The 24597-nt window shown below is 43.8% G+C and overlaps 1 protein-coding gene across 2 annotated transcripts in view; it reads right to left on the reverse strand.

Moving 5' to 3' along the window:
* Positions 1-554: 554 nt before the first annotated feature.
* YJEFN3 (YjeF N-terminal domain containing 3) overlaps positions 555-24597 on the reverse strand; it is a 166226-nt gene continuing 142183 nt past the window's right edge. For both annotated transcript variants that reach the window (XM_083180208.1, XM_083180211.1), the window contains exons 4-6: positions 14612-14725; positions 13522-13672; positions 555-810 (exon numbers count right to left, since the gene is read on the reverse strand). In XM_083180208.1, coding sequence (XP_083036334.1) covers positions 611-810; positions 13522-13672; positions 14612-14725 — 465 coding nt within the window. In that variant the 3' untranslated portion in view covers positions 555-610. The remainder of the gene's footprint in view (positions 811-13521; positions 13673-14611; positions 14726-24597) is intronic.

A 24597-nucleotide genomic window follows, 5' to 3' on the forward strand; every position in this document is an offset into this window, starting at 1 on the left:
TGTACCCTGCTCCTAGATATAGCGCTAGGGAGCCCCAATATACAGAGAAGCCTTGACATGGCTTGGGGGCATATCATGCACAGGTATATGTAACCAATATCTCTGAATTCTATTATCTATTATCATGTAATGTTCAAGATTGGTTACTGATACCATTCAGTAACCAACCCCTCCCTCATGCACCTGAGTGGTATTATTGAACTAATCGAGCATCTAACACTATCTGTAGGCAATTGAATATCTTCAGGTACTCCTTCTCGTAGCTTAACAATCTTGAGCAATATTGAATTCTGAACAGAGCGTGACAGCCAGCCATTAATTATTCCTGATGTGTGGATAGATTTGCAGTGGAAATGTGTAAGGGCCAAATCCCATAAGTGAAATTACAAAACTTTGCAATCATATTCTGGATAAGGTAAATATTTTACAGAACACTTATGAAATTGCCACCTTTGTAGTTTTTACATACAGATTTTCAAAGCAAAGCCGATTCATACACAGACTTCTAGCAATCAGACATTATGACAAATCTGCATATGAAATTAAACTCACAATTCAGAAAATGTATACATTTATTGACAGATTTCAAACAAAAAGCAGATGTACTGTTCTAAAACTCCACCACGCACTCTGTTCCAGAATATTTCGGTAGGTTTAAGTCAAATTTCTTCTGTACATCGTAGGGCAGAAATCTCCCTGCAATGAAGTGGTGTTTCCCAGTAAAGTGAACTGCACATCTTTTGGGAGCAGACAATGAAATCAGCACCTCAGGATTAATACCATCCGTGTTCCCAGTCTCTATATCCCAGCCTGCCAGAGATAGACACATGTATATTAGAATAGCAAGCAAAAACCATGAAACATGAAATGGGGGGAAGGGTTAAACAGTTTTCTGTAAATGTAAAACTAAATGCAAATTTAAAAATGTAGTTTTCAATAAATGTATTTCTTTATTCGTACTGGCTAATAGCTGCTTCATTTAGAAAATTGGTAGTTAATAAAGACTAAAGCCGTGTACATGGTGCTATTTGCCCAGGCAATTTTGACTAGTCAAAATAGATTAGCCAAAATCGCATCATGAAGGGTATTTAATGCTCTGACGGCGAGCTATGGCGGCGAGCAGTGCCGATAACCCGCCATCAAAGTATTCAACTCCCTCCCCTGCACTCGCTGTTTCCACCAAGCTGGTTCCTTTCGGCAAGGTGGAAAAGGCGAGTGTGGCCATCAAAACGGCAGGGCAGACTCGCTGCATTTGCGCCAAGCCTCGACGTTTAAGAGGATTTCTCCCTAACATTAAATGTGGCGAGGGGGTTTGATAATGAGGATGGCGTTTCCTCGCTGAAAATAAGCCATCCTCACTGTAGAAAACCCCCTCGCCGTGGCATTGAATACCGCCCCATGTGTACAAATGGTGTTGCTATCACCTTGTAGAATAGACAGTGCAAGCAAGGCAATATTAACTTAAAGCAACACGTCTGTGTGTATTTGGCCTACTTTGTGCACTTAGCTAGAATCGGCTTAGTCAAAATCGCCAGCAGACTGCCTGTGTGTAAAACCCTTAGAAGAATTTCAGGAAGATCTCTAGGAACCATTTACAGTATCCATTTTATTTAGCCTGGTTCACGGTACTTACAGTATGTTTGGGCAGTGGAGCTATTTTCTACTGCACATGTGCAAACCATGGTTAGTAATGGAGTGCGCATTTGTGTACTGCGCTCTTACTTAAGACAGATTCTGCAATTTGTAGTTCAGAGCGGGGACTGCGAGGTGGCCTAAAGTCTTTGCAAAGAGAGGAGGTGTCATGAGTGCATTATTGGATTGTCATGACTCATAGGTATGTTTTGGCTTGTAATTGCAATCTTGTGCACAGTGCTATAAGAATTTTACTCAAAGAGTCGATGTTTTGACCAATGGTGCATTGATGGAGCAATCGGATCCACCTGGACACTGCTCAGATATGCAAAGTGAGCATTGCAGGGCTTGCTTTGTTTGTTGCACAGTACTGCACAATGGGAATCCTTACACTGGCGTTTTTTTGCATATTTTCACACTTGAGAATATCTGATACATAACAATCGTGCATTATCTGCATGCACGTCATGCACGTCCGGCCCATTGTCACATGCATGTTGCACAGAATTCTAGATCTAACTGCAAACAGTGGGAAGAAAACAACAGTGGGTGATATCATATAAAAGATCAGTTTGACTCAGTTTTCCTTGAAATGGACTACGAGCTATATCCCTTACTTAGGAATCAAAGTTCATCATAACATTGAAAGTCTTTATACCCTAAATATAAAGGAGGCTATTTCTACCTTAACAAAGGATGTGAAGGGCTGGGAGAATCTTCCCCTGTCTTACTTGGGGAGAGCTAATTTACTAAAAATGGTAGCTATACCTAGACTGCTGTATCCATTGCAAACCCTCCCCCTACTGTTAACAAAGGCAGATACCGAATTAATAAACATGATACTCCGTAAATTTATCTGGAATGGTAAACGTCTCTGTATTGCCATGAATAAACTGATCCAACCAAAATCAAATGGTGGTATTGGCTTTCCTGATGTAGCAATACACAACCAGGCAGCCATATTACGTCACTTAAAAGACTGGATCCATAAAAGTTCTGTATACACAAACACATCCTTAGACCAAAACTTTATTACACAAATTGACCTCATGTGCTTTCTACACCAACGTGATCAAGAAATAGCGGACGACATAAAGGAAAACCCCCTATTATGGTCTACTAAATGAATTGGGCATATTATGCGTCAAAACGCAGGTCTGAATCACCATCACTCTTCATACCTACCCCTGCTCAAAAACCCGGGATTCCTGGATGACATGACTGCTCACCCCTTGCTGCTCACATTATGGAGGCTGTCGGGAATTTAAATAATTCGTTCACTGGTCTCTGTTGATGACAAGCGTCTTCTGACGTTTTCAGAGCTGTCTATGAACTTTGCTATGACTAGCCCATACCCCTTATCATATATACAAACACGTTTCTATATTAATCATATTATTTCACATTTCTCTGACAATGTTTGGAGTTACACACTGGACACACTTCTGTCTTACCCCGTTCCTACAGCTCCATACATTATATTTTTTTGAGGAAAGTACTGGATTATTCTAAATTGAAGGGTGGCATGTCCAATTGGTTGTCCAGCCCTATCCATGTCGGATTTGGACAGAGCCCTTTGATTCTCTCGTGGGGCCTTGTCCTCTAGCATGTACACTGAATTATTTCTTAATACATTTCACTATGCTTACCTATCACCTCTCAAACGTTTCCAAATGGGAATGTCAGAATCCCACCTCAGCCTGAAGCGGATTTATATCACTGCCTTTGGAGTTGCCCCATTGTGCAATACTTCTGGCATCTTGTTAGAAGATACGCTGAGACAAAACTAATAAATGATGTTCCCTTTACCCTGGAGTGGGCGATTCGGGGGGTATTTGATCATACCTTAAGGATGACCAGATAAAATAAAAAAATATTATTGGCCCTTAGTGCAGTGGGGAAAAACACTATATTGCACGGTTGGATTTACAGTTCTCCACCAAAAATACCACTATTTTTTTTTTTCAAAATTGAATTTCATATTTAGGCCATAATAGACAAGGGAAAGAGGGTTGAAAAATATTCCACGTTATGGGATTTGTACATACATTCTCTTCCACTTCCCACATGAAACCAAATACACAACAGCCTCAAAAATACCACTTGGTACTTAACCAGAATGGCAGCACAGGACAAACTGGTTATATTGTCTTAGGCTTGGAGAGGAGGCCTACCCATAAATATTGTCTCTGTACCTAATAAACATGTTTAATGATCATTATGGAAATTCTAAAAATACTAATTCTGACTGTTGCAATAATATAATATCTGATGGCTATGCTTTATGTGACACATGCTGACAATCCTGATTGCTTTTCAAACTGTTACTTCATTGTATGTTTCATCCATGGTGCTTTAATAAAAACATTATTGAAAAAAGTTAGTTTGTGTAGGTGAATTCAGATGTTTAATATCAAGCCATGATGCACAATGCATGTGTAGGAGCCACAAAGATGGAGTCATCAGTTTAAACAAACAATGATGATATCATTCATCACCCTTCAGGTTGGCACACTGCAGCCGTCTCTCGGCTAGGCTGGCTGTGCATTGTGCTGGGAGAAGAGGAATGGGAGCCGTCTGTGTGGAGCTGTAGTAAGGAGCATTACCCGTCCCCGTATATCCTGATAATGCAAATATATGTACAGACTGGTAGTCCATCTGTGAGATTTTCTATTCATATAAATTTCATGGATGTTTTGTGTTGTTTGTACAGCCGTAGTTTTTAAGATTCCTATTAAGAGTTCTACTTTAATATTTGAAAGTATACAAACAAGCTCCCAAAATGAGTATGCTGTCCCTTTTATGGTCAGGGTACCCGCAGTCCACTTTCACTGCCTAGTTTCTGCACAGGGTGAGGGCACCCTGACTGTAAGCAAGTAGCTGCCTTGTCCCACAGTGCCTCAGTCTACTCAGATGAGCCCTGTCCAGGACTGTCTTACCAGTGTTGTAGGCCTGGGCAAAGCAATGCACTGGGTCTCCAACACACCTAGTCACCTTGGGAACCAAATAAAAAATAAATTAATCATAACATATTATGGTCCTGCACCACCTCTCCATGGGAGGGGGGGGGGGTGTTTTAACATCCGCGCCCCCATACCGCCGCACATCGCCTACATAATTATCGCATATGCTCGAACATATGCGATAATTATTGCAAAGGACAGCTCTTGCGTTGAGCTGTCCTTCACGGTGAGAGACATCGGGACCTGGCAGCTCCCGGCGGCTCCCCCCTCCCTCCCTTACCCGGCGCTGCTGCTGTGCCGGTCTCTCCTCCCTGCACCCGGAAGAGAATCATAGTGCAGGGAGGAGGTGGTCACAGGTCCGGGCAGCACAGCACTGTGCTGCCCGGACACAGGTGAGGGGGGTCGATGCGGGGCGGCGGGAGATGGTGCGGGGCGGCAGTGGGTCGCGGTAGAAGCCCATAGGCTTCTATGGGGCATCACCACATTTTTCTGGTGATGCCCCCCGTTGTGATAACCTGGTGGGGGATGCTTAGAGCATCCCAAAATGCGGAAAAAACCCGATAACTTGGTTTTTACCGCATTTTTAGTTTACAAAATCTCCCCCCATGTACTTAGCCATTCACTGTATGGTATATGTATATCAGCACTGATTAGTGAATAGCCCCAGCTATCCACCAACCAGCATGTTGACAGCCCTTCTCTGTCTGGCTACATGCAAGGAAGCAAGCAGAGAATGCTACCTTAATGCTCTGAGCATTAAGTGCTGAGGCCCCTACAATAGTGGACTATGGGCAGCTTTACAGGGTGCCTGCACATTAAGATGGCCCTGCCACCATCTCTAGTAGTCAGACACACACACACACACACACATAGACTATTGTGTTTGTCACTCAAAAATCATTGTAACACTCATTGCACAGATCCTTGTGTGAGGCCTCACACACATATTCACATATTTGATATTATATGTCTTTTACAGGCATGGACACTAGTTATTCATTTAATACACTGTTTCTTTAAATTTTTTAGGCTATATTCTTAGTGATTAGTGCTCTGGTCTACATTTGACTGAGAAGCCATTTGATGAAAACCCCTGCTACTGTTGTCACTACAATCACCCTTAGGGGGGGGCAAGAAAAAAAGAGTGAGGGGAGTGAAAAATAAAAATGGTGTCAGATAAAGCGAGCAAGAGTAGAGCAAGGAGAGGTGAGGATTTCATAGAAAAAAGAGGGATGAGAGAGAGAGAGAGAGGGGAGCTAGAGAGAGTGCCTCTGGGAGAAAGAGAAAGGGATGAGAGGAGTGAAAATGGGGGCATCATGGGGAGAGACAGAGGGGAGAGACTGAGGGGTGGATCCTATTCTGTACGGATGATTCGCAAATGCGAATCATCATGGCACCAGGCACACTTTACAGCAGGCTGAATTCACTTATAAGCACTCGCACCTCCATACGGGTGTGAGCAATTTTTAGCAAAATTCGGCCCAGCAAAGAGATTGGCATAATTCGGGTGACATTTTCAGCATTTAAATGCATTAAAATGGCACCCGAATGGCATCTCGCACCTTTCTGACCTAATGGCAGTGGCGTAGCTATAGCCCCGCAGCCCCCGCGGTGGCGGGGAGGCGCAGAGAACATGTGGGCTCCGGGGGTCTGCGGGGCTATAGTTACCACTTACCCGCTGCTGTCCTCTGGTGCCCTGCTGTCACGGTCCCGTCTCTCCCAGCACCGGCTCCTGCTGCTATAATAAAAAAAGGACACTTAGAAAATGGCTGCCCCCATACTGCAGACAATTTTCTGTCTGCAGTATGGGGGCAGCCATTTTCTAAGTGTCCTTTTTTATTATAGCAGCAGGAGCCGACAGCGGGAGAGACGGGACCGTGACCGCAGATGCGGCTTGCAGGTACACTGAGGGGAGGGAGGGCGCCGAGGGAGGGGAGGGGGCGGCGAAAAATTTGCGGGGGGGGGGGGGGGGTGAAAATTAGGTAGTTACGCCACTGGGTGTCAGAGAGAGAGAGAAAGGGGAGTAGCAAGAGTGAGGGAGGGGCGCAAGAGGGAGTGAGAGAAAGTGTGAGAGATGGAGGGTGAGAGAAAGAGTGGAGTAAGAGTGTGTCAGGGAGAGAGGGAGATAGGGAAAAGGGGGAAGAGCAAGAGTGAGGTAGAGAAGCAAACGGGAAAATGAGCAAAAGAGAGAGAGAGAGAAAGAGGTAAAGTGTGTGTCAGGGATAGAGAGAGAAAGAAAGACAGACTGTGTCAGGGAGATAGTCCAGAAGGGAATAAAGACAGTGACAGTGAGAGAGAAAGAGAAAGAAAATGTAAAACAGAGAAAGAGAGTGTGCCAGGAAGGGAGCAAGTTTGTCAGGGAGTAAGAGGGAGGGAGAGCCATTACTAGCCATTTTGGTGCCCTGTGCCAGAAAGAGAATTGGTGTCCCCATATTTAAAATACAGGGCTTCATGTAGAGGCGTGATAATGTCATCCCCAAGGGACCCCAGGTGCAGTGTGAAAGAAGCTGACATGAGAAATGGCGTAATATCGCACGGTGATGGCGTGCATAATTACCATAAATCCATGTTCCCATGCAGAAAGCAAGTTACGTATACAAACATGATCATGCGAGCTTACCCCAAATGTGTCAGGGAAAAATTAAAGCTTATTGTGGTTTCAGGGCAACTAACTTGTGGGGGCCACTGCAAATAAAACTGCTTAAATGATATATTGTACTATTCTTCACTGCTGCCTGCTTCCCCCATCTGGTGTAAGAGCACATTACAAAATGACACATAATGTCGTATATGGTGGCCTGTGGCCATTAGTGCATATAACATTATAGTATATAAATAATGTTACATAACCAGTAATTTATTCCCATGATCCCTAGGATCAGTTATAATACCCATCCACTACGGGATATTGCACAGTGTTATTATAAGCTTCTGTTTGGGAAATATTAGGAAGGTATTTCTACTCCTGCAGTTAGTACAAGCTTGCCAGAGGGAAGAGGAGTTAACAATCCTTTCTCCCTGAGATGTTGTTGATCCACCAGCTCAATTCATCCTTTCTTCCTGCTGCTGAATGGATTTTCCAGATGCAGCTGGGCAGACGTTTAATGTTTTTACATGACATCATGTCTGCTGTATCTCATAGCTCCATACTCTTTAGAGAGTCCCATAAAAGCCATAAATGAGGTACACAAACAAAAATTCCCTAAAAGCGAATTGTGCTCCTAACCTCCAAATGTGTATCTACTATATATTCTCCACAGAACGGAATTTCTTGGGCAGCATAAGAATGCAGGATTCAATGTAGTCCAGAGTTGTTCTGCTTTTATACTTATTAACAGTAGTCTATATTTTAGAAAAAAGGGAAAACAAACATGTGGTTCTTCGTGGTATAAACATAAAATAATAATAGATGAAAGCTAGTAAGAACAGAAGATACAGTATAATTGCCTTATTTACCATGTACATGTTTATGTATTACATATGCAGCCTCACTCATCTAGGCTTCCTAAGGTGTCATTCCCTATCAAGGAGTCACAGCGGAGGCGCACGGAGCTTAGCATGGCGTATGATGTCACCAGTGAGCGTAATACCTGCAATCATCCACCAGATGTCGCTTTTTAAAATCACCACTGCGCATGCATGATGTATCCAATAGAATAGTATAGTGCAAGAATTACCATTGTGCATGCTTGAAGTTGAAGTACACTACAGCGCAAGAAGTACTTTACTGTACAGTACTGTGTTAAATACACATTTTTCTCTGAAAATACTATTGCATAAGTCATGCATGTACTGTATATGGGTAATGCTGTATGTGCATCTCATTACAATATTTAAAACACATAGCGGCTATGGGGATAAGCAAGCATACAGTACAGGTGACTTACTGTATGTAGCAGGCCAGACTTGAGCACCAGGAGGAGGCGGAGCCCACCCTGCAGCAGCAGCCAGGTAGTAGGAGGGGGAAGCTACCGGGGACTTGCTCACCTTCCACTGGCTGCTTCGCAAAGGGCAGCTCTTATTACAAGAGCTGCCCTTTGCATTACTAATCGCATATTACGATTAGTATCGCTGTTGTAGCCACCAGAGGGGGTGAAGTGGGCAGCGGATGTTAGTGCATCCCCCCCTCTACCTTCCTGAGGAGTAAAAAAAAGTTGATACTGATGGTGGTGGGGCAGTAGGCTGAAGAGTTGCCTAGGGTGCTGTGAAACCTTGCTCAGGACCTGTCTGTAGCTCCATCTACCCCAGTGTTAGTCTTCCATGTTAACATATCATGACACATTGTGGTTGCAAAGAGCCCATCCATCAAGTCTCCACATCTAATACATAAGCAAATAAAGGACAGTCTTCATTTTGAGTTAGTGTGTAAAGGAGGAATGTAAAGGGAGGAGAACAGTATACAGAGTGAGGGGGTTATTTTGGTTCACTCGCAAAGACAAATTCACTCTCGAATGAACAAAACCATGTGCACTGCAGGTGGGCCTGATGTAACATGTGCAGAGAAAATTACATTTGGGTGGGGGGTGTAGTTCAAACTGATATCTATATTGCAGTGTAAAAATAAATCAGTCAGTATTTACCCTGCACAGAAACAAAATAACCCAAATCTAATTATCTGCACATGTTACATTACATCAGGCCCACCTGCAGTGCAAATCGTTTTGTCCATCTGACAGAGAATTTGCCTTTGTGAGTGAACCAAAACAATCCCCTGAGTGTATGTGTGTGTGTGTGTGTGTGTGTGTGTGTGTGTGTGTGTGTGTATTCATTGTTTGTGCAATGTATATATTTAGTGCATTGTATCTTCAGGCTACCACACAAATAGTAATCATGAAAGCACTCACCATGTATACTTTCTGGTCAGGTATTAAATTCTATTTAATACCTGACCAGAAAGTATACAGTAGTGTATTGTTAGTCCCCAACATGGCCCTTACAGAGCACAGCAGGACGAGCTTATGAATAATCACTCTGAGGTTCAAACTAAGCGTACACTGTATTCTGACTCAGAGTAATCAGGCTGTGTAATGTGCGTACACATGATTAGATTTCACTTTCTATTCGACCCCTATTCTGGCAGGGCCTGGATCGGTTATGGTGTTCACATTCTATTTTGACTATGTAGTATAGATCTGTACAATATAGTCCTGCCTAGCAAGACTATTTTCTGTTCGATTTACACTACAAGGGAGAGTGCATTGGGATAGAATCTGCATCAAATGTGGAAAAACCATTCAATGCCCATTCGATTTTAGAGATATGATAGAATTGCATATCTCACCGTATGTACCCTAAGGCTTTCAGTTCATCTGTGTATAGGTGTGTACACATGGATTGATTGCTTTCGATTGCCCCTATTCCACCCACTTTCGATTTGGCCTTTGCTTTACATTCGATTTGCACTTTTGCATTTGATATAGATTTGATTTCGATATTGAATTCGATTTACATTCAAGGCACAGTGTACATGTTCTATTTTTCTTTTCGATAACAGGAGCACACATCGAATCGAATGCAGATCGAAAGCTTCTTAAAGTCCATTCGATTTTGATTAGATTTCGATTCGATTTTGGTTCTATAAGCAGAATCAAATCGAAAACCTGTATGTACAGGATCAAATCGAAGCGTATGTACACCCCTTATGTCTGTAGTACTTACATACCATATGCATTGCATATGAAGCGCATGTGTGAGGGAAATTAGTGACTTAAAATGCGTATGGATCGTTTTTGGGTGTGGTGAAAAAAATGCAGGCACGCCCAGGTGTTTTTGAGGAGCGCATCAGTGATGACCACTTTCACCCTGTCTCAGCTGCATATTAGTGGAAGCTTTAGACCAGGGGTAGCCAACTCCAGTCCTCAAGAGCTAATAACAGTTAACATTTTCCATGTCTCCTCACAGAATCACAAGCTAAGTAATTATTTCCACCTGTGGATCTTTTGTAATTTGGCAGTGAGTAAAGAGTGCACCTGTGCACCTGCTAGGTGGTCTGGAAAACATGAAATGTTGGTAGCTCTAGAGGACTGGAGTTGGCTACCCCTGCTTTAGACTTACAATTGCACAGGGCAAAAACTGTTCACTGAATCGTGTGTATGGATTTGCGAGTGGATAGCGATTAGCGATCCATAAATAATTCTTTACCAATATAGGAAGGGGGTTTTCTTTTCCTGTTTGGGTGGCTGCTTTCTCCACTGCAAATTCTCACATTAGTTGTCAAGTCTGAATTAGGCCTAAAATGTGAATGTGCACAAAATGCATACACAGCATTTTGTATACAAATACTATTGGATTTGCCTTGATTACTGTGAATTGACATTCAGTTAATCTTGTGGTGAGAGTCTAAAAAAATCTAACTTTTCAGTCTATGCGAACCAATGTTTTGAATTCAAATCTATCGAAACAACCCTGTTACTGCAAAATACTTTTAGCCACATATACATGTGTGTTGGCCTATAAAAGTCTCCTTTAGCTTTGGACACACGATATTAATTTGATATAGGTGGTTCCCGGGACCCGGCGGGGTGTCGGCAACGGCTGGCAAGGAGGGTGGCACAGAGCATGGGAGGAAGGGTGAGCCCTCATTCCGACATGGTAGAAATAGACTGTGCTGCACAATCTATTTCTACGTTCGATTCCGGTGCTACGGGGCCATGCATCAGGATCGAATTGGGATCAGGTGTTGCATAACATGGTGCAATCTACACTATGTGCTATGCAATTCTGAGTATACTGTCTAGTCAAAATCTATAATGCAAATCACACCATGGGCCCACAGCTACACTATACTAGTAATAGATGACTTTACTCCTGATTCAGAGGTGGACACATTGACCATGTTGGTCATAAGCAGTTGATGTTTTAAGTCTGTGTACATGCCCAAATTCCATTTGTACCAATGGCTACTTCTCTGAGGTGCAGATCGAATTTATGTAGAAAGTATGAGTTTCTGAGAGGTAACAGGGTGCTGACTAGCCATATAGGAACCACTGACACTGAAGGCTGTTTATCAGTCGGAGAAACTGCACCTCTATAAAGCTGATGCACCAAGAATACATTTTAACCTACACAGTAACAGATTGGCCTAGCATCCGGTGGGATCTCAGTAATGCTGTGTACACACAGGTGAGATACATTGCTCAGTTTCTACTTTACATCAGCGACCAGAGATGGTCGCTGATGAAAAAGAAACTGCTGGGGGAGCCCAGCAGTGGTAATCAGCTGGTCGCAGGAGCATGTTCCTGCGACCAGCGATCACCACAGGGGCAAAAACGGGAGCGCGCACCCGGCGATATATCGCCGGTGCACACTCCCATTGCGGGCAATATGGTCGCTCAGCGATCATATTTCCCGCGATTTTGCACAAAATCGCCCCTGTGTGTACGCACCTTAAGAAAATCAATGTCCATGGTTTTGGAATAGACACACAGATGTGGCTAGTGCAAAACAAATACACCACTGAATCAGGCTCTTTATCTTTTAATCATTTGAAGGTCTATTTATTAAACAAAAAATAGCCATTTCTTTCTCAAAAAAAGATGTTTTCAGAAGATAAGTCAAGAGCTTATCACTATTTACCAAGCATGCCTTGCTGGTGAAAGCAATCTGTGAGCATTACCAGCAATAGATTTCATCTGGACTCAGGAAAAGATATGCCCATTGCCCAGGTAAAAAAAACCTCCCAATCCAACATCATGAACCATTAAAGTGGGACAAGCAGACAGGATGTGTCCTGTAGATGCCCACATCATAGTGGATTTGGCCACTCTTCCAGTGTGCAGAGCACTTCCATATCAGTAGTCTTAGCCAACCCTTCCTCAAACTTCTTTTAAATATTGCATTCACTAGTGCAGCATTGAAAGGGCATCAAATATTGGAGTTTTATACCTCCCAACTGTACTCAAATCAGGGCAAAGTCAAAACAGTATAGCAAAACAGCCCCTTCAAATTAAAACCCACATAGATTTGGGCATTTAGGAGGAATCACATTTTCCATGGACAGCAGTGGTATCCATCCTGTAACTGTCCTCCTAAAGTTTTTGCCATCTCAGGTAAAGTAGGTTCATGCATGTGAACACTGGCTGGTGAAGATTTACCAATTATTTTACTGATGTCGGTCAGTATCACTGGAAAGACGAGAATCATTCAAGCTGCCCCTAGAAACTTTTCTTGGGGCAAATGTAGATTATTGCAGCAACAGAAAATCTGCATATCCTTGCTACGACTATGGATGGTGAAAGGACTTTTGTGGTGTGGATATAAGGGAAGTTGTGTTCTTGAAGGGGGTGTTGTGTAAATGGGATGGTGTGGGCACTTATCTGTGCTGATGAAGCTAGGGTGTGCTTGTGGTATGTGTGTATAGTGTGAGGAACTTAATGCACTGCATCTGTTGTGTGCTGACCTAGAATTGTCCCTCTGCATGATGATGATGATGATTATAAGGAGGTGTATGCTATGGGGGATAGTAATATTAATCATTTTAGGAGCTCCAATAGTCCTGTAATTCAAAGACCAGCATGCATCTCCCATCAGACCTATGGTATGAAAGACTTGGAGATTGAGTCTTGAGCACTGCAGGATGTATTCAACTGTATGGGACACAAACAACAGTGAAACTATCCCATAGGATGCACAGATAAAATAATCCTACCAGTAGGTGAGCTGGTGTGAGGCTGAGCTAACAGGGCTACCTTTGTATCGCTTTGATACAGATTGGAGTGTAGTATAAGCTTTCAAAGCAGAGAGCCACATCCCAAGCACGAAAGAGCACCTGTTCAGGTAGTGTGAAGTACAGGGTGCTAGAATGAACTCCACAATTTCATGACCATGTGATCACTCACAATATACATACAGTACATATCCTATTATTGATTTACAACAAAGCTATAAACATTGGTTGGCATAATAAAGCATTTTGTAAGTTAGGTACCTGATGGAACGTCCAGACTGATAATAGGTATTTTTATCTGCTTCAGTATCCCCAAAATACTCGTCCATGGTTCTTTCACCTCTCCTGTCTCGGTCTCCACACCCAACACTGCATCCACCACTAAATTATATGCATCATTTATTAACTGCACCTGTAGGGCACAAGAACAATGTAAACATCCTCACTTTTTAGGTCTGAAAAGGATAGGGTTTAAATACTTACTTGGATCAGTCTGGATAGGATTCGAATGGGAAATTGGACCCACCCCACACATTGATGAGTAAAACAATGTATGGTACAAACATATTACAATTTATAAAGGTATCGTTGGTAGATGGAGCATGCTAAAAATAAAAAGCCACACACCCAAAAAATCTGAAAAATCAATATATTCTGAAAGGACAAATTAGGTGGGGCTGTGAGCTCTTTTCTGCCATCATATTTAAAAATTCAGAGGTTCACAGGGACATTTTTACTTATTAGGACTAGAACTGGAAGGGTGGAATTATCATCAGGGTTGCAAATAGCACATTAATAAGTATATATGATCATACTCGACCAATATTATAATGGTGTTGTATGACGGGCCGACACTCGGGATTGTGGTGGTCAGTACTCCGACAGGGGGGCTGACGGAAAAAAGCTCCTTGCGGGTTTGGTGGTTTGCTGTGCTCGCCACAGGTTCTATTATCCCTCAATGGGGGGTTGTGAACCCCCCCCCCCCCCGAGAGAGACTATCCCCTGTCAATCAGGATCCAGACTGTCGGGTATTTCAACAGTCGGGATTCCAATGTCGTGGAAAGACCGTCGGAATCCTGACTGTCAGAGCATCATTTGGCACCCTACCAGAAGTCATCTTGCATATTACCTCATGAGACTGACTTTACTTTCCTTCCCAAATTAGTTTATAAATGTGAAGTGGTACCAGGGTAGCATGACTTCTGCTTGTGCTGATCAAATGTGATAAGCCTTTCATTACACTTACGAAAAACTTGTCCCTAAATTTACCATAAAATTTGGAAAAATACTGTAAAGTTTAGTTACCCTCACAGAAAGGTATCATTATTAATTAATTTATTCCATTACTTACTTCTGTTGGGAGGTAGGATAGAAAAGGAATATCCATCTTCTCACACTGAATTGTGAGATCCTTGTACAGATTGTCTAATGATCTTTTAGGGTAGAATATTGTAGGTTCATAATCCTAGAACAAAAAAGGGTACACTATCACAAATAATGATGACATAATAAATAAAATGGATTCAGTGTAATAATAAAAAATTATATATGTATGTGTATATATATATATATATATATATATATATATATATATATGTATATAGTGGAAGTCGAAATTGCAGCTCTACGCCATTAAAGTATTACGACCGCCCACTGCGCAATTCCATGGCGCCAATTGAGTCTTATTAGCTTAAATGTAACTACCAGGGCCGGATGTGAAACATTAATGGTTAAATTCTTAAAGATATGTTCCCTTTTGTCTCTTTCTGTTTGCGTGAAACTCCCTGAATAAACCTCAAATGTTGTTTTGATTTAACTTGTTTCAGTTGCCGTCAACAGTCGCAAATGTCAGTATGGTGAAAAAACCGCTATACCTGCCCTCCCAGATACCTAAATCAATGTAATCAGATGAACCTTTGTGTGTAGTGAAACCAATGACCACCCATCCAGTTCAAACTGGTTTCCTAGTCTCGGTCCAAATACCTGAACAAAGAAACAGCATGGTCTGACGAGATTCTCATGGACAGGAAATCGTACCCGTGATGTGGAGGATCAATGAAGAGATGCCCAGTCCACTTTCTGCATCCAATAATATCCCAGCTTGTCCCCACTCCCCCCTTGGTATATAATTTGTTGTCAGGATCTGGGAGCTCCCATTATTATGTGATCTATCCAGAACACATACCCAGGGACCTGGGATTTGTATCCGGCCGTGGTATCTGCTTCCCTTGACGGTAATTTGCTGTTGCCTTATTTGTGCCAGTCCTTGTGTGTGTTAGCTGTACTTGCAGTTATATTTTTTGTAGTAATGTTTCTATTTCATGTATAAGCTTTATTGTGCTATTCTGTAGTTTTTATATATATATCTGTATTGTGTGTTACTCTGTAACCCCCTTTGCGTTCACTATGAACATCAATAATATAATGCACGGGGTCAGATCCGTGATCACCATTTGACCAAATGTCTGTGAGTATTATTTTATTATAATCAACACTAGCATTTCGAACGCATTAACAGTTGTAAGCGTAATCAGTGTGTGATACGATAGATGGAATTGGTGAGCTGATCATGTACTTAAGGTGATAAAGTGATATTCATTGCACAAACTCTCAGAGAGAGTCTCAATCGCATAATCTTCTGCATAGCATGTTTTACTTAGCTGTGCGGCTACAGTGATCACACAGTATACAGGGTAAAAAGCTCATTTCTTGTACTGCAGAGAACTGGTTAATCTTGTCAGGAAACATGTACCTGGAATCAGCAGTGTTTCTTCATATGCTAATGAAGTTTACAACCAGTATCCATTGTATGTGAATGAAAGAGTTTATACACACTGAACTAACCATTTGCTGAAATCACAGTGACAACCAGCCGTTGCTAGGGGTAACGGGTTACATGGTTTGGATGGTAATGCATACAGTATTATTATTTTCCTATCCACTGGTTTATTAAATTATCATTTTTAATAATAATAATATATATATATATATATATATATATATATATATATAGTGTCTGTGTGTCTCCGAAACACTGCCACCCACTTGCTTAATCATCTATATAGGTCTAGTGTCCATGTGCCTAGGAAACACTGTCATCTGTGGCAGGGAGTGAAACTACATCTCTTTCTCTCTCACTCATGCACAAAAATAGAGGCATTCAAAAGGTAGCAGATTAGCTTTCAATGCATTTGCTTTGAGAAGGCTTACTGGTTATATATGTGTGCACAGGACACTTTTCAGGTTTTGTGTTTTGGATCTGGATTTTTTTTTTGGGGGGGGGGATCATAAAAAACTGCTAAAATGACAGATCTTGTTTTTATTTTTGTTCCTACAGTATTATTAACCTCACTAATATTCATTTCCAGTCTATTCTGAACAACTCACAACTCACAATATTGTTTTTCGGCCAAAAGGTTGTGCAATGTAGCTAGATGACGAAGCTAAGGGACATAAGTGGGCGGCACAAACATGTGGCAAATCTGGCACTGCATAGCAGTTTTAATAACTGTGGCATAAAATGCTCCAAAGAAAAGAGGTGCAAGATGGAATTGTCCCTGGGCCTCCCTCCCACCCTTATGCACAGTTTAACAAACCAATCATTTCAGCGACAGAATCTGCCACATGACTGTGGCTGAAAAACTGCTGTGTCCACTGGAAACAGAGACACAACACACGCTTTAAACCAAGGATCGAGCACGGTCGCCAGAATGTATTCCTCTGACCACCCAAGTATCCTGGCAAAGCATATGAAGGGCTTCATCCACAAGAGCTACATGCAGAAGTTTTTGAGGTACTTATGTAGTAGCCAGGCTCCCCATTTGCATACGTACGGCACCGTAGTGAAATCGCAGGTACCATAGAGAGGTACCATAGAGAGGTACCAGCAAGCACGGAGCGGGGAGCAGTGACCTCCCCCCCATAACACCCATTAATCAACGCTGCCCCCCTGGACATGCCGCAGTATCGCCCGCACCCCCGCTGCCGCAGTTTCGTCTGCACCATCCCCCCCCCTCGGAGTGCGGGTAGTGCCATGCTGAAATCCCCACCCCCCCAGCGGGGAGTGGGCGGCAGTCGGCGCAGGGGGGATTTGCCTGGGGCGGGGGACTTCCACCGGCCCTGCACGTAGCAGCTGCTGCTTTATGTGTACACCGCCTGTAGATTATGTCACTCGGCTCCTGGCAGGGTGAGGTCTGGCTTGTACTGTGCTTCTCTGCTGGAAGATCCGCACTCACCAGCCACCAACGCATTTCTTGTATATAATACACTTTTTCGAGGTTAACAGGTAATTTCCTGGATTGCCCTTTTTATAGGTCAAAAAATTGTAATTTTTTTTTAAACGTTGTTAAACAGGAAGTGGTCATCGGTTAATGGTAAAGCATGGTAAAAAGTTCCCTTTAGGGAATAGATGATTTAGCATTCTAATTTGGCATTTAATAAGTTTGCTTTAAAATTACAAGGGTAGTGTATAAAATATTTTAACATGTTTCTTATATAGCGCACACAAATTCCGCAGCGCTTTACAGAGAATATTTGTCACATCAGTCCCTGCCCCAGTGGAGCTTACAATCTATATTCCCAAACACATGTACACGCACACACAGACATTCTAGGGTTAATTTGTTGGGAGCCAATTCGCCTACCAGTATATTTTTGGATTGTGGGAGGAAACTGGAGTACCCAGAGTAAACCCAAGCAAGTACACATAGAATATACAAACTCTGCACAGTTAGGGCCATGGTGGGAATTGAACCCATGACCTCAGTGCTGTGAGGCAATAATGCTAACCATTACACCATCCGTACTGCCCCAATATAGAATATCAGTGTGTTTTTGACAATATATCGTAAGAAGATTATTATTTGTTTAAAAAAGCATGTAAATCAATGTCTATATTGAGTCTTTAACGTTTGCAGTTCATAGATCCATTTTGTTTAATTTCTTATCAGATGTAATGATATATCTCCTCTTCGTCAATTTCTTTGGATACTTGTGTATTATAGCGGCGCCCCCGATTCCCATCGCGTGATGTTTTAATCGCATCGCATGCCATGCACCCAATGGCATGCGATGCGACGCGATTTTTGCCCTATACGATGAAAGATTGTATAAGCACCCTAAAGGGTGCTTTTAAGCACCGTAATAGGTGCTTACAATGTTAAATGCACCCCCACGCCACCCCCCCACTATAAACGTGAACCCGAAGCGTGGCGTGCGCGGCGAGCCCGCGAGGGGCGGCGGTACGCGTCCTCCGACCTTTTCATACCCCCATTATCCACGTCGGTGTGGAGTTGAGAATAGAAAGTGTGGCGAGCGCAGCGAGCCACCGAGCCCCGCGAGGGGACGCGGATACCATCACAGGTATCGGAGTCCTCTCGCGGCCTTCACAGGTATCCGCATCCCCTCGCGGGGCTCACTGCGCTCGCCACGCTTCAGGCTCGGTGGCTCGCTGCGCTCGCCACACTTTCTATTCTCAACTCCATGCCGACGTGGATAGTGGGGGTATGAAATGGTCGGAGGACGCGTACCGCCGCCCCTGCGCTCGCCACGCTTCGGGTTCACGTTTATAGTGGGGGGGTGGCGGGGGGGGTGCATTTAACATTGTAAACACCCATTAGGGTGCTTATACAATGTTTAATCGCATCGCATTGTATGGCATTGTATGCCATATACAATGTCATGCAATTTTAAAATTGTATGGCATTGTACAATATCGCGCGATATCGCGTCGCATCGCATACCATCGTATGCCTTATGGTATGCGATGCGATGGGCGCCGCCAAAATACACAAGTACCATTTCTTTTTTTAGTTTTTCTATTACTATAAATTGCAGTTCAGCAGGCTTCGTTATGCATCTCTAAAAAGTGTTTTGACACACTGTGGGTGAGAAGTCCTCTCTTTATATTGTAAACATGTTCATAAAATCTTGTTTTAGCCTTCCTTTTAGTTTGACCAACATATTGGCTTCCACAGGGGCACAATAATTTCTTCCGAATTGCATGAAGTGTTTTATTTTATGTTATATTCTTTTCCAGTTGTTTTTTACTTAAATTACATTACTGATTTAGTCATTGTACAGCCTAGATCCTTGATGGCTAACCTTGACACTCCAGCTGTGGCTGAACTACACATCCCAGCATACTCTGCTTCAGTTTTGCTATTTGGCTATGCTAAATCTGATGCAAAAGCCATTCTTTAATATTTTTTCCTTATCTTCATCTATCTTATGTATACATCAATAGCAACACAATCAATTTAGAATTTACTACCACCATGAGCTGAGAATGTGTCATTGTTTTTAGATTTAAAGATCTATATTTCAATCAATACAATACAAACAAGAACATATATTAATAAGTTCTTTAGAGTTTTAAGAAATAATAGGTTACCAACTTCAAGTAAGCATCACAGGAAGTGGATATCAAATATCCTGTTGGGACAGTTCCAAAGGGTCAGAAGAAACTGCACAGAAGATACTACTTTCCTAACCCAGAGTACTGATATGAAACAGCAATTTCTACAGAAAGGATATGAAGAAAAACATCTGGAAACTCAAACTGCCAAAGTGGAAAGAATGGAAAGATATGAAATGATCAAATACAAAAATAAAATTGATAACACAGAACAGGACCTTCTTTTCATTACACAATTCTCAAGTAACTTCAAAACAATAGAGAACCTTATCCAAAAATATTGGCATACTGTATATTGCAACTTGACGAGGAATTAAAAACATTCATAAACAATAAACGATGAGTAATATATAGAAAGGCTAGAAATATTGGACAGACATTAGTAAAAAGCTTCATCCCAATAGATGAAGATAAGAAAAAAACAATATTGAAGAATGGCTTTTCATATTGCCTTAACTGCACGGCCTGTAACAATCTAGGCTGTACGACTAAATCAGGAATGTAATTTAAGTAAAAAACAACTGTAAAAATATAAAACAAAACACTTGCAACTTACAAACTATGCAATTTGTAAGAAAATATTTATTTACTACAGTGCCCCTGTGGCTTACATATTGGCTTATATGTGGGTCAAACTAAAAGGAAGGCTAAAACAAGATTTTATGAACATATTTACAATATAAAGAGAGGACTTCTCACCCACAGTGTGTCAAAACACCTTTTAGAGATGCATAACGAAGCCTGCTGAAATGCAATTTATAGTAATAGAAAAAATAGAAATAAATTAGAGAGGAGGAAATATATAATTACATCTGATAAGAAACAAAACAAAATGGATCTATGAATTGCAAATGTTATATCCCCAAAGACTCAATATAGATATTGATCTACATGCCAAATTAGAATACTAAATCATCTTTTCCCTGAAGGTAACTTTTTACCATGCGGTTCCCACCACTTCCTGTTTTAACAAAGTTTCTTTTAAAAATGAAATTAAGTTTTTGACTCATAAAAAGGGCAATCCAGGAAATGACCAATTAACCTGGAAAAAGTTTATTATACAGTATACACAAAAAACATTGGTGGCTCTTTTGATCGGGGAACCTGTAGCAGAAAAGCAGACTACAAGCTGGACCTCACCCCACTGGGAGCAAAGTGGCATAATCGGCCGGGTGTCACTGTACACATCAAGCAGTGGCAGCGGCTAAGTGTTACAAGTGGCTAAGTAGAAAAGCGCATTACAAGCCGGACTTCAACCAGCCGGGAGCCGAGTGATATCATCAGCTGGACACATCAAACAGCAGCGACCGAAGCAGCAGCTGAGTGGAACAAGCGGTCAACGGAAATCTCCCAAACACCACCACATGGAGAGAAGTTCACTACAACCCCTTAAAGACACCTGGACCCAGGTAGGGAAAGTTAGGGTAAGTGACTCATCAAAGATCCACCATGTTATATTAATGGAATCCAGGATACACCCCAAATTATTCACTCAATAAAGTGTAAAACATTTTATCTCCTATATATTTGGCTACATCTGTCACTCAAAGTGGGTGTCTGTGTCTATAACGCTCTGTTCCTGGACTTTCCTCTTAATGTGTGATTGCCTTCATCTGTGCTGAACACCTTTCTGAGAAATTAACCTGTTTAAAACAGGTGATGGCAATCATACATTAAGGGGAAGTCTAGAAACAGAGCATTGTGTCCCTCCTGGAGAGGGTCATGTTGGGAGGTATGTGACAGAGAACCAGCCCAGTGAGCCCACAGACAGTGCCAGACACCCACTGCCTTCCCATGTTGCCCAGCACTGCTACTCCACAGCCACCAGGTGAGCGCCCCCCTCCCGCGATTTGCGGCAAAACCTCCCCCCCCGCGCCCCCCTCCCGCGATTCGCGGCAAAAACACCCGCTCCCCCGCGACCCACCCTCCCGCGATTCGCTGCAAAAAGAACCCCCCCACGACCCCTCCCGCAATTCGCGGCATAACCACCACCCCGTGACCCCCCCTCCCGCGAATCGCGGCAAACCCTCCCCCGTGACCCCCCCCCCCCGATTCGCGGAAAAAAACACCCCCCCGCGACCTCCCTCCCGCGATTCGCGGCAAAAAGAACCCCCCCCGCGACCCCCCCTTGCACGATTGGCGGCATGATTGGCGGCACCCCCCCTGCAACCCCCCTGCCGCGATTCGCGGCACCCCCCTCCCCCCCCCCCGCAATTCGCAGCAGCCCCAGGATTAAATGGCACATGCAAAACACTGACATGGCTATGGTCGACAATGAAAAAGGTTGACATGAGTTTTTGAAGATTTATTTTTAATTTTTTTAATTTTTCCATATTCATTGTCATGTGTCGACATGGACACCAATGAAGTGGCACACTTATGTCAACATTTACATGTGTTGACCTTTCTGTGTTGATTTTTTCTTGTGGCGATTCGCGTCACACCCCCCCGCAACCCCCCCTCCCGCGATTCGCGGCACCCCCCGTGACCCCCCACCTCCCGCAATTCGCGGCAACCCCCCACCGGAACCCCCATGAACCCCGCCCTCCCGCGATTCGCGGCACCCACCCCGCGACCCCCCCTCCCGCAATTCGCGGCACCCCCCCGTGATTCGCGGCAGCTCCAGAATTAAATTGCACATGGAAAACACTGACATGGCTATGGTCGACAATGAAAAAGGTTGACATGAGTTTTTGAAGGTTTTTTGTCATTTTTTAAATATTTTCATATTCATTCTCATGTGTCGACATGGACACCAATGAAGTGCCACACTTATGTCAACATTTACATGTGTTGACCTTTCTGTGTTGATTTTTTTCTTGTGGCGATTCGCGTCACACCCCCCGCAACCCCCCCTCCGGCGATTCGCGGCACCCCCCTGCGACCCCCCCCCCTCCCGCAATTCGCGGCAACCCCCCACCGGAACCCCCATGAACCGCGCTCTCCCGCGATTCGCGGCACCCACCCCCCGCAACCCCCCCGCCCGCAAATCGCGGCACCCCCCGCGATTCGCGGCAGCCCCAGGATTAAATGGCACATGCAAAACACTGGCGCGGCTATGGTCGACAATGAAAAAGGTTGACATGAGTTTTTGAAGATTTATTTCATTTTTTTAATGTTTTCATATTCATTGTCATGTGTCAACATGGACACCAATGAAGTGGCACACTTATGTCAACATTTACATGTGTTGACCTTTCTGTGTTGATTTTTTCTTGTGGCGATTCGCGTCACACCCCCCCGCAACCCCCCCCGCGATTCGCGGCACCCCCCGTGACCCCCCACCTCCCGCAATTCGCGGCAACCCCCCACCGAAACCCCTGTGAACCCCGCCCTCCCGCGATTCGCGGCACCCAACTCCGCGACCCCCCCCTCCCACAATTCGCGGCACCCCCCGTGATTCGCGGCAGCTCCAAAATTAAATTGCACATGGAAAACACTGACATGGCTATGGTCGACAATGAAAAAGGTTGACATGAGTTTTTGAAGTTTTTTTTCATTTTTTGAATATTTTCATATTCATTCTCATGTGTCGACATGGACACCAATGAAGTGCCACACTTATGTCAACATTTACATGTGTTGACCTTTCTGTGTTGATTTTTTCTTGTGGCGATTTGCGTCACACCCCCCCCCCCCCCACAACCCCCACTCCCGCGATTCACGGCACACACACACCTCCCCCGCGATTCTCGGCACCCCACCCCGTGACCCCCCCTCCCGTGATTCACGGCACACCCCCGCGACCCCCCCTCCCATGATTCGCCGCAACCCCCGCCCCGTAACCCCCCCCTCCCGCGATTCGCGGCACCCACCCCCGCGACCCCCCCGCAATTCGCGGCACCCCCCCGCGATTCGCGGCAGCTCCAGAATTAAATTGCACATGGAAAACACTGACATGGCTATGGTCGACAATGAAAAAGGTTGACATGAGTTTTTGAAGTTTTTTTTTCATTTTTTGAATGTTTTCATATTCATTCTCATGTGTCGACATGGACACCAATGAAGTGCCACACTTATGTCAACATTTACATATGTTGACCTTTCTGTGTTGATTTTTTCTTGTGGCGATTCGCGTCACACCCCCCCCCCCCCCCCGCAACCCCCACTCCTGCGATTCACGGCACACACACACCCCCCCGCGATTCTCGGCACCCCACCCCGTGACCCCCCCTCCCGTGATTCACGGCACACCCCCCGCGACCCCCCCTACCATGATTCGCCGCAACCCCCGCCCCCGTAACCCCCCTCCCGCGATTTGCGGCAACCCACTCCGCGACCCCCCTCCCGCGATTCTCTGCAATCCCTCCCCTCCCGCGATTCGCAGCATCCACCCCCCCACAACCCCCCCTCCTGCAATTCGTGGCACCCCCCGTGACCCCCCCTCCTGCAATTCGCGGCACCCTCCGCGACCCCCCCTCCCGCGATTCGCGGACACCTAAGTTGCAATACAGGGCATCTTTCATACAATTCTAACCATATTTCTCATATACAAACGTTCACAAATTAAGGGGGCGCAGCCCCTTACGACGGTGTGAAGAGCGCCCGTAGGGCGCGATGAATCACCTAGTTAAATAATAATTGTATTACTCTTTTTGCAGGTAATAAAGATTGGCTCATTTTATTGTTGTTTATATTTTTATTTTATTCAATCACTCCTAAAAATCAAATAGCAGCTGTGAGAAAATGTCACTGCATTGTAGTTGGAGATGTCAAAGACAAGGATGAGCTGAGGAGTAAAAATTGATGCTCATAGCCTAGCTGACAAAGACATCCTGGACTGAGATAATGTCACCACATCTTTGTAGAAGCTGGCAAAGAGGAGGAGCTGAGGAAGAAAAATGGATGCTCATAATATGGGCTCCCACAAAACAAGATGGCAATGCTACAAAGAGCACATAATGCAAAGAAAAGAGGTGCAC

The sequence above is a fragment of the Crinia signifera genome, chromosome 1 (genome assembly GCF_055691185.1).
Source record: "Crinia signifera chromosome 1, ASM5569118v1, whole genome shotgun sequence".
In the NCBI taxonomy this organism is placed as follows: domain Eukaryota; kingdom Metazoa; phylum Chordata; class Amphibia; order Anura; family Myobatrachidae; genus Crinia; species Crinia signifera.